The sequence below is a fragment of the Panthera pardus genome, unplaced genomic scaffold (genome assembly GCF_024362965.1).
Source record: "Panthera pardus isolate Hobbes unplaced genomic scaffold, ASM2436296v1 HiC_scaffold_285, whole genome shotgun sequence".
NCBI lineage: Eukaryota > Metazoa > Chordata > Mammalia > Carnivora > Felidae > Panthera > Panthera pardus.
This window is the reverse complement of record NW_026526860.1, coordinates 123062-139957: the sequence shown is the minus strand read 5'-3', so window position 1 is coordinate 139957 and position 16896 is coordinate 123062. Positions and strand designations below refer to the sequence as shown.

Here is a 16896-nt window from a genome sequence, read left to right as displayed (position 1 = left end):
CTACAACTTACTAGAGATCCTGAGGACTGTACTGGCATTTCCTTGAGGAACGGGGGTCCCTATGCTCCTTATATCCCAGGTTATAAGTAGGTCCCGTTGCATTGGTGTCTGCCACTCTCTGAGAAACAATGTGTTCAAATGTTGGGAATCGCTGATGTGTCTGATTTCATAGGCAAGGTCATCCAACTTCATGATACCTTCAAGGCCCCGATAGCACGTGTCCATGGTGACCATGGAAAGAGGAATCTCCTCCAGGTAGCCGAGGTAGTAACAGTCTGGAGGCACGGAGGGGTAGTCCATTTGCAAGTCTCCCTGATCATCCTGAGTGATCATCAGCAGATGTCTGGACCTAAAGGGTTTCCTTGGCCACATGTGGATAACGGGTCTTTTGTCCCAAAACACAGGCTACAGGACAGCCAACCAGTCATCTGAATGCCCTTGCCATTGTGCAGCTCCTTCTTTGTAATTACCACCTCAAGGAGATGTAGCGCCATGAGGGACGACCTTGAGAACCCTGGACAGGAGCCAGCACTGCCCAGAATGCAAACTGCAAGAGGGATGCCCTCAAGGTGACCTGGCCCTCTGCCACCCTCATGCCCCTGCTCAGGGACATCTGCCAGTGAGAGTGGATAAGTGGAGGATCCTCAGCAAAGTGAGGTCTAGGCCATCTGACAGAACAGAGGGCTGTACCAGGTGGCCAGTCCCCTGCACCTGGGATCCACTTGTGGGTTTAGGTAACAGTCCCAGGGTGTGGCATTGTGTGACCCTGCACAACAGTTCAGCTGGGGTGGATGTGGGAGAAGTAGGTGAGCCAGTTCAAGCCGTGCTCACATGGACGTAGTAAGGACTTGGACCCAGAGACATGGCTGTATTCAACACATTCCATCTTTCCTCCAGCTAGTGAATATGGGATATGAAATTTTAACACCCTGAACTTCTCTACCAATTCCATGTCCTGTGGTACTGCTGGGTCACTTTCTATGGATGACTGCTTTTCCTCATTATGGAGACCAATGCTTCCTACTTCCTTGGGATGTGGAGGTGGACATTGTCAATTTTACCTTTATAGGTGACTAAAAAAATAGCTTCGTCGTTTTTCATGTCTCATTCTGGTTAGACATTAGTTTTCAAGCCATTTGATCCTTTGGTTTTTGGTTTGAAGCTTCCTCTGAGTTTACTGAGGAAACATTTCCCAGTATTGTGTCATGATTGGTGAAGTACAAGGTTGTATTTTAGTATTTTTTTTATGCCAGCTGGGGAGAACAGAAAGTACTGCTGACCATGTGTGAGCCCCAGGGGTTTTCCGCTCTAATCCCTTATTGGGGTTCTTTCCTGGCCTCTGGCAGTCTCCTCCCATGCATGTGTGGTTCCCTCCTCAGCTGGAGATGCCAGGGAGTGGAGGTAACTTTGGCAGCTTGCACCGTGGAGTCTGCACATGATCAAAAGACGTTATCAACCATGGAACTCCCTTGTTTGATTAAATATGCTCTCCTCCTTTAAAACCCCCTGCGTCAGGGAGAAACCTCAGAGTTGGCTTTTGGACAGGAGTCTGCATTCTTACCAGTGGCTGGCTTTGTGCATAAAGCTCAAATTCCTTTCCTACCAAAACTCAAACTTTGAATGTTGACCTTTCCAGCAACAGGTAGCTGAATTCGGGATTTGATAACAATAAAACAGAGTGGAGTGGCAGTTGCCAGGCGCTGGCAGAGAGGCGCAATGAGGGTTAGATATCAAGGTGTGTGATATTCTGTTATGCAAGATGACTAAGTTCTAGAGGTCTTCTCCACAACATTACATGTGTACTTAACAATATTGTACTGTACGGTTAAAATTTAGTGAAGAGGGTGGATCTCAGTTTCAGTGAGATCTTACCACAATACACGAGTTTTGCTTCTCACACAAAGTATGCATGGACACACACTCTGTACTGATAAGTGAAAATAATTTAAAAAAATGTACATACTTTGGATCCTAACCCTGGGGATATGCCATTTACAAGTATCTTCTTCCATTCCATAGGTTGTCTTTTAGTTTTGTTTATTGTTTCCTTCACTGTGCAGAATTTGCTATTTTGAGGTACTCCCAAGAGTTCATATATGTATGTATTTAATTTTCTTGTAATATTTTTAATTTAAATTTAAGTGTGTTAACCTACAGTGTAGTATTGATTTCAGGTGTAGAATTTAGTGATTCATCACGTACATATAACACCCAGTTCTCATTTCAACAATGCCCTCCTTAATGCCTATCTCCCTTTTAGCCCAACTTCCCCACTTCCCCTCAGTTTGTTCTCTGTATTTAAGTCTCTTCCTGTTTCTTCCCTCTCTGTTTTTCTCTTATTTTATTTTTCCTTCTCCTATGTTGTGTTTCTTATATTCCACATATGAATGAAATCATATGATATTTGACTTTTTCTTACTGACTTATTTCACTTAGGTTAATACGTTGTTGTTCCACACACATTTTCATTCTTTTTGATGGCTGAGTAATATTCCATTGTATATATTTACCACCTCTTCTTTATGTGTTCATCTCCTGATGGATATTTGGGCTCTCCCACAATTTGCTTGTTGTTGATAGGGCTGCTATAAACATTGGGGTCCATGTGCCCCTTCGAATCAGCATTTTGGTATCCTTTGGATAAATACCTAGTAAAACAATTGCTCGATCACAGGATAGTTCTATTTTTAATTTTTTTCAGGAATCTCCACACTATTTTCCAGAATGGCTGCACCAGCTTTCATTCCCACCATGTTAATTTTAGCCATCCTGACAGGTGTGAGGTGTTATCTCATTGTGGTTTTGATTTATGTTCCCTGACGAGGAGTGACAATGAGCCTCATTACACGTGTCATTTCGCCATCTGGAAGTCTTCTTTGAAAAATGTCTATTCATGTCTTCTGACCATTTCTTCACCAGATTATTTGGTTTTTTTTCAGTGTCGAGTTTGAGAAGTTCTTTATAGATTTTGGATACTAAGCCTTTATCTGATAATGCCATTTGCAAATATCTTCTCCTATTTTGTCAGTTGCCTTTTAGTTTTGTTGATTGTGTCTTTGCTGTACAGAAGCTGTTTATCTTGAGGTCCCAATAGTTCACTTTTGCTTTTGTTTCCCTTGCATCTGGGACATGTCCAGTAAGAAGTTGTTCTGACCGTGGTCAAAGAGTTTGGTGCCTGTGTTTTCCTCTAGGATTTTGATGGTTTCCTGTCTCACATTTAGGTCTTTCATCCATTTTGAATTTGTTTTTGTGTATATTGTAAGAAAGTGGTCCGGTTCCATTAGAGTTTCCTGTTGCTGTCCAGTTTTTCCAACACCCTTTGTTGAAGGGACTGTCATTTTTCCATTTGATACTGTTTCCTGTTTTGACGAAGATTAGTTGACCATATTGTTATGTGTCCATTTATGGGTTTTCTACTCTGTTCCATTAATCTATGTGTCTCTTTTTGTGCCAGGACCGTACTGTCTTGATGACTACAGAATTGTAATATAGCTTGAAACCCAGAATTGTGATGCCTCCATTTTTTCCTTTTTTAGGATCGCTTTGGGTGTTCAAGGTCTTTTGTGGTTCCATGATAATTTTAGAAATATTTGTTTTAGCTCTGTGAGGAATGCTTGTATTATTTGACAGGGATATTTGCATTGAATTATTTGCATTGAATGTCTAGATTGCTTTGGGTAGTATCAACATTTTAACAATGTTTTTTGTTTTAATCCATGTGCATGGAATATTTTTCCATTTCTTTGTGTCTTCTTCAATTGGTACCATAAATGTCCCAGGTTTTTCAGAGTCAAGCTCTTGTAACTCTTTAGTGAGGGTTATTTCTAGGTATCTTATGTTTTTTTTGTGTAATTGTAAATGGGATAAATTCCTTGATTTCTCTTTCTCCTTCTTCATTATTGTTGTATCGAAATGCACAAATTTCTGTATGTTGATTTCGTATGCTGCAGCTTTACTGGTTTATTGTATCAGTTCTAGTGGGGTTTTTTTGGTGGAGTTTTTTAGGTTTTCTGTATGTAGTATAAAATTCAGCTCCAAAACTGAATAATCCTATTAAAAAATGAGCAGATGGCATGAATAGACTTTCCAAAATGCAACATACAGATGGCCAATAAACACATGAAATGATGCTCAACATCACTCATCATCAGGGAAATATAAATCAAAACTACAACGAAATATCAACTCACTCCTGTCAGAATGACTAAACTCAACTACATAAGGAACATCAGGTGTTTGTGAGGATACAGAGAAAGAGGAACACTTTTGCACTGCTTGTGGGAATGGAAACTGGTGCAGCTTGTCTGGAAAACAGCATGGGCATTCCTCAAAATGCTAAAAATATAACTACCTTATGACTGATCAATTGAACTACTAGGTATTTACCCAAAGGATACAAAAGTACTAATTTAAAGGGGATTGCAACTCTATATTTATAGCAGCCCTATCAAAAACAGCCCAGCTATGGAAACAGCCCAAGTAAGCATTGACTCATAAATGGATAAAGTATATGTGGTATATCTACACACACACACACACACACACACACACACACACACACACTCATACTCATACACTGGAATGTTTCTCAGCCCTGAAAGGAATGACATTTGCTATTTGTAATGATACGGATGGAGTTAGAGAGTATTATGCTAACTGAAACAAGTGAGAGAAAGACAAATATATGCTTTCATTCATATGTAGAATTTAAGAAACTTCAAATGGGAAATGGGACAAAGAAGAGAGAAGAGCTACACCAAGAAATAAACGTTTTTCAATGTTTTTAAATTTATGTTGAGATAGAATGGGGCGAGGAGCAGAGGAAGCGGGAAGGAGAATCCCAAGCAGTCTCTTTGCTGTCAGTGCAGAAACCAAAATGGGGCTTGATCTCAGAATCCATGATATCAAGACATGAACCCAAATCAAGAGTCTTAGGCTTAAGCCATGGAACATATAAACCCAACAAAACAGATTCTTACCTATACAAAACAAACTTATGGTTACCAGAGGGAACGTGGGAGGAGGTTTGGGGAAGTAGGTGATGGGGTTGCAGGGCCGCACTCATAATGAGCACTGGGTGTTGTATGGAAATGTTGAATCGCTATATTTTACACCTGAAAGTAATACTACATTGAATGTTTACTATGTGGAATATGAATAAAATCTCAAATGATGTATTTACAGTGTCTGCAAATGGCCTTCTTGGCATAGAGCCCATGAAGAAACATTTATTCCAGAAAATATACTGACAGACGGCAAAGCTAGAATTTTGAGCTAAGGTATGTGCCTTTCCTTCCCCACCCCAGCTCAGCAAATGGAAACTCCAGTGCAAGGAGCTGGGACTATAGGCATGTGCCACTCAGCCTGGCTGCAACCTCCCCTCCAGACTGTTGCAACCAATACCAGGGTTCCTGGTGACCAGCTCCTGTTCAGAGGACTCTTTCCCAGAGGGACAGGATGTCAGTGGCCCTAAGCTGTTTGCTGTTGAGGCCAAGCCCCAGCAGGTGCCACTGAGATGTGGGACTCACTCATTGTTTGCAGCCCCACTCCCAGGATGGAAACTCTGCCCTGGGCACAGTCCACTCGGGATGCTGGGAGCCTGGTTGCCCCAGACCTGACTTGTACGGCAGGGGTCTCATGCCACTAGGACAAGCAAGTCTCAAAGAAGTGCAGCTGCCACTCACCCCTAAACTGATCCCTCATTTTGTCCCCACCTGCAGCTGCAGAGTTTTGCCCAGGGCAGGGGGGAGCTGGAGCAATCCACTAAACCAAGGTGCAAATCTGTTTCAGTATAACTGACTTCATTTCCAGCTGAGGGTGAGGAAGGTCTGGGCCTCATGTTGTGGGAGAGTCAGGTGCAGGAGACAGATGGTTTCAGTGGAGGATTCCTAACCTACTCCTCCTCACCTGCAGGAGAGAGCCAGAGCCAGGGACAGTGGAGGGAACAGCTCCTGTCAGAACACATGTCAGATTATGGCCTCAACAACTCTCCATTCAGAGGAGTCCGAGGTTGTAGGGTTTAGTCTGTGGAGAGTTGAAACATGAGAGCATTGTTGAGCGCAGGACAGCATTCAACATGAGGCAGAGGAACTTGTCATGTGAATGTTGGGCAGAAAGAGATAAAGAAACCCAGCCAAACACTGTCATCTGGGCTGGCTGTGTGAATGTCCCAGGCCACACCACCTCTGTAGTCTTTGAGACGACTTCCCTTCCCTCATATCATGTCTTTGAGGTTCTCCTAGTTTCAATTCTGCATCAATAGCGTCACATTTCTGTGGCAAAGCATCCCATTGATGGAAGTTTCATACTTGGTTTATTCCTTTTTATTTAGAAAGACTTTTGCCTTATTCCTAGCTTCTAACACTAAGATGCTATAAATATTTACACACCATTTATTTTGTGAGCATGGGATTTCACTCTGGAGCAGACACTCGGGAGTGGTATTTCCAGGTTACATGTTAAGTCATCCATGTATAATTTCATAAGCAACAGCCAACAGTTTTCCAGAGCTGGTGTTCGTGTTTCATTCCTACCTGCAGTGTTTGAGGCCCCACGTGTGCTGGATGCTCACCTGGATGGTGTTGCCAGTGTTCCCTTCATACCTGAGCCCTCAGGATGAGTGCATAGGGCATCTATTGCATTCTTGATTTGAATTTCCTTGACAGTTGATGGTGTGAAGAGTCTTTTCCTGTCCTTACCTAATGTGTCTATAACCTCTAGGATGGGATGTTTACTACGCAAGGCTGTGCTTGTTTTATAGAGTGTTGTTTCCTTTCTTCCTATTGACTGTTGAGGGTTCTTAGCATATTCGGGATGCAAGTCCCTTGGTGGTTATGCAATTTGTGAATATTGTCTTTTCCTCCGTAACTTGTCTTACTACTATTGATTGCCACGTGTTCAGAAAAAAATTATTTGATTTTCACAAAGCCCATTTATACTATTTCTTTTTATGGGCCTTTGGTTCTTAGGTATAATTTTGGTTTTCATAATGATTGATTGCTTGTGACTGATAATTTTTTTTTTTTAAATTTTTATTCTTGAGACAGAGAGAGAGAGAGTGCAAGTGGGCGAGAGGCAGAGAGAGGGAGACACAATCAGAAGCAGGCTCTAGGCTCCAAGCTGTAAGCATAGAAACTGACACGGGGCTCAAACCCATGAACCGTGAGATCGTGAACTGAGCTGAAGTCAGATGCTTAACTGACTGAGCCACGCAGGCACCCCAGTAATTTCTTGATTTACAATATAACTAAAATCTTTTTTTTTTTTTTCTGGTGTCTCTCAATGCTGACTTGTTCGCTAACTGGTCTCTGGTCTCTGTTGTTTGTTTTTAAGTTTATAGTGTGTAGTAACTCATTTTCATGGCATGGTTTTTTCATAATATATGGAAATTCTGTTCTCATGCTGAAATTGAACTCAAGTTTCACAAGATATGCTGTGTGTGTCTTTTTGGACAGATTGTTCATCAGATTTGATAGATGTGCTCCGGGGCCAAAAAACACGTTAACCTTTCCAAGTTTTGGGGTTTCTATATGTGTCAGGAGCCATTGAGCTCTGTGCCCACAACCAAGTTCATGACTCAAGATGTTTCCTTCACAATTCTATGCGAAACGCTGACAATTCATTCTGTGCATTGTCACTGTCAGACACTTCATGAATAGAACACATGAAACTGTTTTATCATTTCCTGCAATTATTTTTTGTTTTGCATGTTTGGGAGTATAAGATTTCTTCTTCCTTCCAAGGGGAGCTCATACAGCATTTGTGGAATTATTCCAGGCTTCTCATGTCCTAATGCTTTTGCAACGTGCTGTACAGTGTTTCACTAAGTGCATATTTAGGTTTATTTGTACTCTGCCACTTTGGGTGATAGGAGCCCATGAGACAGGCTGCACCATATGGGTTTTTATTTGTCCCCATGTAAGTGATCGGTCATATTGAACATTTATAGAACACAGAGCCCCTCACTTTCATGCACCAGAAACAGGGGACATGCTTCTTTTCAAAGAGAAGGGAAAGGAATAAAAGGGAGTGGAGCCAGCAAGGTCGTGGGAGGAAACCCAGAGCCTGGCAGGAATGGTCATCTCTCCACACTTTTCAGTCCTGCAGATGAGGGTCCCTGCTGTGGTCCAACCTGGGTTCTTGTGCAGGTGTCTGGACAAGTTGCCCATGGGGTGTCGGCACAGTGGAGTTGGGAAGGGCAGCTGTGGTTTGAATTCCAGCCCACCTGGAACCACTGTAAAAGTCATGAGTATGTTAATTAATGTCCACTAGCAGTTAGGGATAAAATGAGTAAATGCAAGAAGTTAGACTCACTACCTTAGATTCCATGTTGACGACAATTTGTGACAATGTTTCTCCCTTCCTTTTTTTCCACTTTTCTAACTTTTTAAGTTTGTGTTTAAATTTTTATTAGATTACATACTGTGTGATATTAATTTCAGTAGTAGAATTCACTGATTCATCACCCACATTCATATCCAGTACGCATCAGAACACTTGGCCTACTTAATCCCCATCATCCATTAACGCATCCCCTACACCCCTGTCCTCCAGCAACCCTCAATTCGTTCTCTATCCTTGGAGTCTTTTATATTTTTTCTTGCTCTTTTTTTCCCTTTCCCCTATGTTCATCTGCTGTGTGTCTTAAATTCCCCATATAAGGAAATAATATCATGCTTGTCTTTCTTGGACTGCCTTATGTCACTTAGCATGATATCCTCTAACTGCATCAACATCTTTGCAAATGGCAAGATTTCATTCTTTTTTATGACCGAATAATATTCTAGTCTATACATATATATGCATATTCATCACTCGGTGGACTTTTGGTCTCTCTCCTCACTTTGGCTCTCATTGTTAATGCTGCTATAAACATTGGGGTGCATGTGCCTCCTCAAATCAGAATTTTTGTATCCTTTGGGTGAATACCTAGTAGAGCAATTACTGGAGTACAAGGTAGTTTCAGTTTTAAGTATTTAAAGTGTTTTCTGGAATGGCCACACCCCTTTGCATTCCCACCAAGAGTATAAAAGGGTTCCATTTTCTCCTCATCCTCATCAATATCTGTTGTTTCCTGAGTTGTTAATTTTAGCCATTCTGAGACTTGTGAGGTCCTATCTCATTAAGTTTTGATTTGTGTTTCCCTGTTGTTGAGTGATGATGAGTATTTTTCATTAGCCATCTGGATGCTTTGTTTGGAAAAGTGTCTAGTCATGTCTTCTGCCCATTTCTTCACTGGATTGTTTGTATTTTGGATGCTGAGTTTGATATGTTCTCTATAGATTTTGGATAGAAAGGCTTTATGAGATATATCATTTGCAAATACATTTTTCAATTCTGTAGGTTTCCTTTTAGAGTAGTTGATTGTTTCTTTAGTTGTGCAGAAGCTTTTCATTTTGATGAGGCCCTGGCTGTTAATGTTTGCTATTGTTTCCTTTGCCTTCTGAGACACGTCTAGTAAGAAGTTGCGATGTCCAATGTCAAAGAAGTTGCTGCCTGAGTTCTCCTCTAGGATTTTGATGGTCTCCTGTCTCACATTTAGGTCTTTCACCCATTTTGAATTTATTTTTGTGTATGGTGTAAGAAAGTGGCTCAGTTTCATTCTTCTGCATGTTCTGGTCCAGTTTTCCCAACACCCTTCATTGAGAAGACTGTCTTTTTTTTTTCCCATTACATAGTCTTTCCTACTTCATTCAAGATGAGGTGACCATACATGTGTGAGTCCATATCTGGGCTTACTAGTCTGTTTTATTGATCTGTGTGTCTCTTTTGTGCTTGTAGCATACTGTCTTGATGACTACTGCTTTGTAATATACCATGAAGTCTGCAATCATAAAGTCTCCTGTTTCTTTGTGTAGAATAGACATGTCAACAATACTTGCTCCTTCAATCCTGAACATTGACTGTGTTTCCATTTCTTTGTGTCATCCTCAGTTCTTTCATCGTGTTTGTATTTTTCAGAGTATAGATCTTTTAACCCTTTAGTTATCCTATTATTTTTGGTGCAATTGTAAAGGGGATGGAATTTTTTTGGATTTGTCTTTCTGTTTCTACATTATTACTGTATACAAATGCAATAGATTTTTGCATGTTGATTTTGTATCTTGTTACTTTGCTGAATTTGTGTATCAGTGCTTGCAATATTTTGGTGGATTCTTGGGTTTTCTATATAGAGTGTCATGTCATTGTGAAGAGTGAACGTTTGACTTCTTTCTTGCCAATTTGAATGCCTTTATTTCTTTTTGTTGTCTGTTTGTGAGGATAAGACTTCCAGCTATGTTAAGTAGAATGATGGGAGTGGGCATCCCTCTTGCGTTCCTGACAGTAGAGGAAAAGGTTTTTTCCCTGCTGTGGATAGTACCTGTGGGGTTTTCATATATGGTCTTTATGATGTTAAGGTGTGTTTCCTCTATGCCTTGTTGAGGGTTTTTATTAAGAAAGGTTGCTGTACTTTGTCAAATGCTCTTTTTCACATCTATTGAGAGGATCATATAGTTTTTATCCTTTATCTTATCGATGTGTTGTATGACATTGAGTCATTTGTGAATATTGAACCACCCTTACAACCAAGGAATGAATCCCACCTGATCGTGGTAAATGATAATTTTAACGTATTTTTGGATTCAAGCTGCAATTATTTTCTTGATAATTGTTGCATCCATGCTCATTAGGGCTAGTGGCTTTTAAGTCTCCTTTTTAGTTGGGTTTTATTTGATTTGGAACCATGGTCATACTGTTCTTATAGAATGAGTTTGGAAGTTTTCTTTCCATTTCTATTATTTGGAACAGTTTGAGAAGACTAGAATATTCTATGCTACTTAAATAGATTATTTACACTCTTCTTTAAATATCAGGTAGAATTCACCTGTGAAGCCATCAGGCCCTGGTCTTTTGTGTTTCAGTAGAGTTTGATTACGGATCAATTGCTTTGTTCATTATCAGTCAGTTCAGGTTTTCTGTTTCTTCCTATTTCAGTTACTGTAGTTTACATTACTGTAGGAATTTATCCAGTTCTTCCAGATTGACCAGTTTGTTGGCATATAAATTTCCAAAATATTTTCTTCTAATTGTATTTCTGTGCTATTAGTTGTGATCTCTCGTCTTAAATTTGTGGTTATATTTACTTAGTCGTTTCTCTTTTGTTTTTGGCAAACCTGGCCTTGGGTTTATCATTTTTATTTATGATTCCAAAAACCAACTTATATTTTCATTGATCTGTCTAATGTTTTGTTTGTTTCTTTATCATTTGTATGCTCTAATGTTTTTTATTTACCTTCTGCTGGCTTTAGGGTTCATTTGCTGTTCATTTTCTAGCTTCTTTAGTTGTGAAGTGGTTGTGTGTTTGAGATTTTTCTTCTTTCTTGAGTTTGGCCTGTATTGCTATATATTTCCCTCTTCCAACCACTTTTGCTGCATCCAGATGGGGCACTGGCATGTTTTCATTTTAATTTGCATCTATGTATTTTTTATTGCTTCTCTAATTTCCTGAAAACCTCATTAATTCTTTACCACAACGTTCTTTAACCTTAGGTATTAGTGGTGTTGCCAAAGTTCTTGTGGTTGACTTCACGTTTCATAGTGTTTGGTATGAAAATGTACATGTATGATCTCAGTCTTTTTGAACTTGTAGTGAGCTGATTTATGACATAGTATGTGATCTGTTATGGAGAATGTTGCATGTGCAGTCAAAAAGAATGAGTATTCTGTTGCTATACGGTGGAATGTTCTGAATATATCTGTTAAGTCCATTTGGTCCAGTGTGCCTTTCTAAGCCATTGTTTCCTTATTAATTTTGGCTTAGGTGATGTGTCCATTGCTGTAAGTGGAGTGTTGAAGTTCTCTATTATTATTCTTTTATTATTATCAATAAGTTTTTTGATGTTTCTTATTAATTGATTTATGTATATATCAGTGCTTACCCTTTCGGTGTATAAATATTTAAAGCTTTATATCTTCTTGTTGGATAGACCCCTTCATGATGATGTACTGACTTCCTCATCTCTTGTAACAGACTTTGGTTTAAAATCTAGTTAGTGTGATATGAGTATGGTACTACACCTTTCTTTTGATGTCCATTAGCCTGATAAATTGTTCTCCCTCCCCTCACTTTCCATCTACAGTTGCTTTAGGTTGAAAATGAGTCTATCGTAGGTAGTGTACAGAAGGTCTTGCATTTTTTAAATCCATTCTGATATCCTTTGTCTTTTGATTGGACCATTTTTCCCTTTTACATTCACAGTGATTATTGATAGATATAAACTTTTGCCATTGTGTTATCTCTAAAGTCCCTGTTTCTGGAGATTTTCTCTGCTTATTTCTAGTCTTTGTTTCTTTTAGTCTTCCTTTTCCACTCAAAGAGTCCCCTTTGATAATTCTTGCAGGGCGCTTGTTTAGAGGCCATGAACTCCTTTGGTCTTTGCTTTTCTGGGAAATTCTATCTCTTCTTGTGTCCGAATGACCCTTTCTGGACAAAGTATTCTTGATGCATAATTTTCAACTGTGCATGTTGTGGATATCATGTTACTCCCTTCTTGCCTGAAGGTTTCTGTGGATACATCTGCCATAATCTTTTCTTTTGTCTTCCCTGTTTATTTAGTGACCTCTTTTGTCTTGGTGCTTATAGCGTTTTCCTTCTTCTGTGTATTTTACCAATTTCTCTCTGATATGTCTCAGTGTTGGCCTGCTTTTTTAAAATAATGGCATTCTCTGTGCCTCCTAGATGTGTATGTCTGTTTCCTTCCCCATTTTGGGGAATTTCCCATGGTAATTCACTCAGATAACTCTTCTTCCCTTGTTTTCTCCCTCTCCTTCTTCTGGGACTCCTTTGAAAAGAATTTTATTACACATTATGGAGTTGCTGAGATCCCTAAGTATATGTTTGTGAGGCAATACTTTAATTTTCCTCTTCCTTTCTGCTTTATTTCCCCCACAATGTTATCTTCTATGTCACTTGCTCATTCATCTGCTTTACGCCTTGAGGTCATTATATACCATCAGTTTCACATCTTGGTTACAGCATTTAAAATTTCAGCATGCTAGGTTTTAGGTCATTTCTATCTGCAGTAAGGGTTTCCTTCATGTCTCCTATGCTTTCCTCAAGCACAGCAAGTATCCGTATGATAGTTGTTAAAAATTCTATTTTCTTGTGAGAGTTTTTAGAAATTCTGTTTGAGGCATATTAGTTATATGTGCTTTAATAATATCCCTGGCAATGACCTTTTATCATTTTTTCTTTTGGGATGAATTCCTCCATCATGGTGTATGTCTATGTCTCTGCTTTCTTAAGTGTTTTAGAAAATCCTGTTTTGTTTTCTGCTTCTAGAGTAGTGTCTTTATTGAAAAGTGTTCAATTGCTGTTGAGGGCTTGACTCTTTAGGAAGCATTTGTTGCATATTCTGTGTGCACTGTGGTGTTGTGTATTGGCTGCTCTGTCCCTCAGCTAAGTCCTCTGCAGAGTTTCTCCTTTTCTCCATCGATGAGTGTTTAGACATTGTCCACAATGTTGTGAGTTTTAACCAGGTGAGTTTGTTCTGCCTGTTAAAAGAGGCTAATTCCTATTTCCCCTAGAGGTGAAGCTATGCCTCACTATATGGTCAGTAGACTTGGTGCCTTTGGGGGTATATGTCGTCTTTTGAGGGAGGGGCGCGGTGCTGATCTGGTTTCCAGGCCCTCTTTCTCTAGTAAGGAAGCACCTGAGGAAGGCAAGGGGGGGCGGGGTATAGCTTGGTGTCAGTGGCTTAGCTTCTACTGGGAGGTTCTGTGCTGCTCACTGAATTCTGTCCATGCTGATTGGTGGGAGGAAATATTGGCATCAGCTCCCTGTCTAGTCCCTTGAGTTGGAGTTCCCAGCTTCCCCTGTTCAGGAAGCCCTCCCACAAAGAGAACAATCTGTACCTGTGGGTCCCAGGCTTCCATCAGAACCCTGCCTTCACCCTGTCTGTGTCCAAACCATTGGCCCACCTGGTGGCACAGGGCTCTTATGTTTTATCTCAGGAGCTCTAGCTGGGTTTGAAAACTCCAAATTATATGAACTCAATATGACTGGGACCCCAGTGATCCTCTGTGAGAGGGTCTCGCTGTGCTGTGGCTGGAGCTGTTTATCCCAGGAGGGCAGTTGCATGAACACTAGGGGCTTGGAGTTCATGGTGAGGAAGAACAAGGAGGCAGCATTCAGTTAGCTGCTCTCAGCAGAGGCTCCTATGCTAATGACCAGGGCAGTGCAATGGTGCCTGTCAGCTCTCCTGCCCCACGAGAGGCAATACACCTTTTACGAAATGCACCCTGAGAAGGGAACTGTCTCTCCCCAAGTCTCCCAGGGGATTTCAGACCACAATGCCCCCTATGCGACTCTGCCTTCCTTCTCCATAGAAGCACAGCTATGCCCACCGGGCTCCATGCCAGTCATGGCATGGACTTCTAAATCTTCAGTCTTTGACCTGCACATTTACAGGAGGTTGACTTGTCATGATTACCTTTATGTGTCATCTTGACTGCATCATGGGTGCCCAGACTCCCCACTGTTTCTGTGGATGTCTGTGATGTGTTCCAGAAGAGACTGGCATTTGTATCCATGGTTTCTGTCTGCCTGGGCATCACCCATTCCATTAAGGTTAAGAATAGAAACTGATGCAGACGGAGGAGGAATTCCCTCAGTTTTACTTGCCATGTGCATGTTTGAATTGGAACATTGGTCTCCTCTGGGCCTTGTTCTGAGAGTTACATCAACAGCTCTTCACGTTCTGAGACTAGAAACTAGTTCAGCATCAGATGAGAATTACACCACTGGTTTTCCTGGGTCTCCAGCATGTGAGAGTGGAATGTGGGGCTTATCAATGTATTTAGTCATGGAAACCAAGGTTCTTTGGTTTCTGTTCCTCGGGAGAATCCTGACTAATACATGGAGATGAATTATCTCTTCTTTAGAGGAATTGGATAAAGCTGTAGCTCATTTAAAGTCCTGAGTAGCAAGTTCCAGGAGGGAAGTGTGTCACATTGTTGGGACAAGTGCTGGGTGAAGATAATGGGGGTCTGGGGGATCCTGTAGTCCTGGCTGCACAGTGAGTGCATCTGGGACTCCTGTAAAGGTTCAGCTGTTGTGCGTCAGGAAATCTGCAATTCACTCATACTGAGAGACAGGAGTAAGCAATGCAAACAACTGTGTCTTTGTGCATGTTAGGGTAGTTTTCCTATGACAACACAGTTGCTAATTCAGAGAGTTAATAGATAAAGACAGAATCCTGTGACCAGAGAGGCTCCCTAGAGAAACTGCTGTGTGGAGAGGAAGCCCCAGACCCTGACAGAAAGCTTCCTTTAACCTCCATCTGCACCTCCTCCTGGGAACACAAAGCAGAATTGTGCATAGTGTGCGCCCCCTGGTGGTGCTGATCCCCCCTGCAGGGAGGTTTGTGTCTGGGCTCCCAGTGAGGTCCCCTCACCGTGTCACTTGCACAGTAATATGTGGCCGTGTCCTCGGTCTTGAGGCTGTTCATCTGCAGATACAGCGTGTTCTTGGCGTTGTCTCTGGAGATGGTGAATCGGCCCTTCACGGAGTCTGCGTAGTATGTGCTACCTCCACTATTACTAATATATGCGACCCACTGCAGCCCCTTTCCTGGAGCCTGGCGGACCCAGCTCATGTGGTAGCTACTGAAGGTGAATCCAGAGGCTACACACGTGAGTCTCAGGGACCCCCCAGGCTTCACCAGGTCTCCTCCAGACTCCACCAGCTTCTCGTCACACAGGACACCTGCAGACACAAGACATGTTGGTCAGGAAACTGTCACACATCCACTGTCTCACTCATATCCACTCACAGACTCAGTGTCCCTCGTTCACCATGAATTACCTTTTAAAAGAGCAACCAGGAAAACCCAGCCCAGCACAAACTCCATGGTGAGGTGTGTGTGTTCTGTGCTGATCACAGAATGGGAACACCTGGGACTCCCGGGGCTGGGGCTCCTCTCCCAGCTGCAGGGTTGGAGCTGGACTGGTTTAATCAGCACAGGGAGGGCCCTATTTGCATATCCTCTGACTATATATCAGGCTCCAGACTTAGATTTGTTTCAAATTTAAAACCAGTGTTTGAGAGGCACTTCTGGATCACTTCTTGCAGAAGGGACTGTGACAGTATAAATAATTCTGATCTGTGAACACAGTGATCTTTTCATCTGTGTTTGCCATTTTACATGTCTTTCTCCCAGCACATCATGTTTGGTATACTATTTTACTTTTTAGTGAAATTTAATCCTAAATACTTTATTTTGTGCCATATATTTTAATGTGTGTTTATTTTTGTGTGACAGATAGAGGGAAGGAGAGAGAGAGCAGAGAGAGAGAAGGGGACAGAGAATCCCAAGCAGGCTCTGCACAATCATTGCAGACCCTGCCTTAGAATTAAACTCAGGAACCAGGAGATCATGACCTGAGCCAAAATCAACAGTAGGCCCTTAACGGATTGAGCCACACAGATGCTCCATTTTGTGCCATTTTCAATTGTGTGATTTTGTTAGTTTTTTCATATACTATGTTTTAGGTGTGTGGAAATACAACATATTTTTGTATGTTGATTTGTACCCTGAACTTTTCCTGAGTTTATTAGTTCTAATACTTTTTTTGTGGAGATTCTAAGGTTTCACTATATGTAAGTTCATGTGATTCTCAAACAAATAATTTTCTTCTTACTGATTTACATGTCTTTATTTCATTTTCTTACCGAATTTTTATGGGTACATCTGCAACTTATAGGAGCAGCAAGCTTTTTCCTTCTTTGCTTCTGTGTTCTTTGTATGGTCTAAGGATTCAATTGACATAAGACAGATCTACAGAGAGAATAAATTTCATTTTGCATGGGCACAAGCTTCCTAATAATATGACACCCAGAGAATGAAGAAAGTAGGT

General features: G+C 41.1%; 1 gene segment (V, D, J or C); it reads right to left on the bottom strand.

Annotated features, from left to right (window-relative positions):
- Positions 1-15964, bottom strand: LOC109261579 (Ig heavy chain V region XIG14-like). The segment is given in 3 exon segments: positions 1-349; positions 15415-15745; positions 15845-15964. Coding segments are annotated over 3 exon segments (726 nt in total).
- Between the last annotated feature and the right edge of the window lie 932 nt (positions 15965-16896).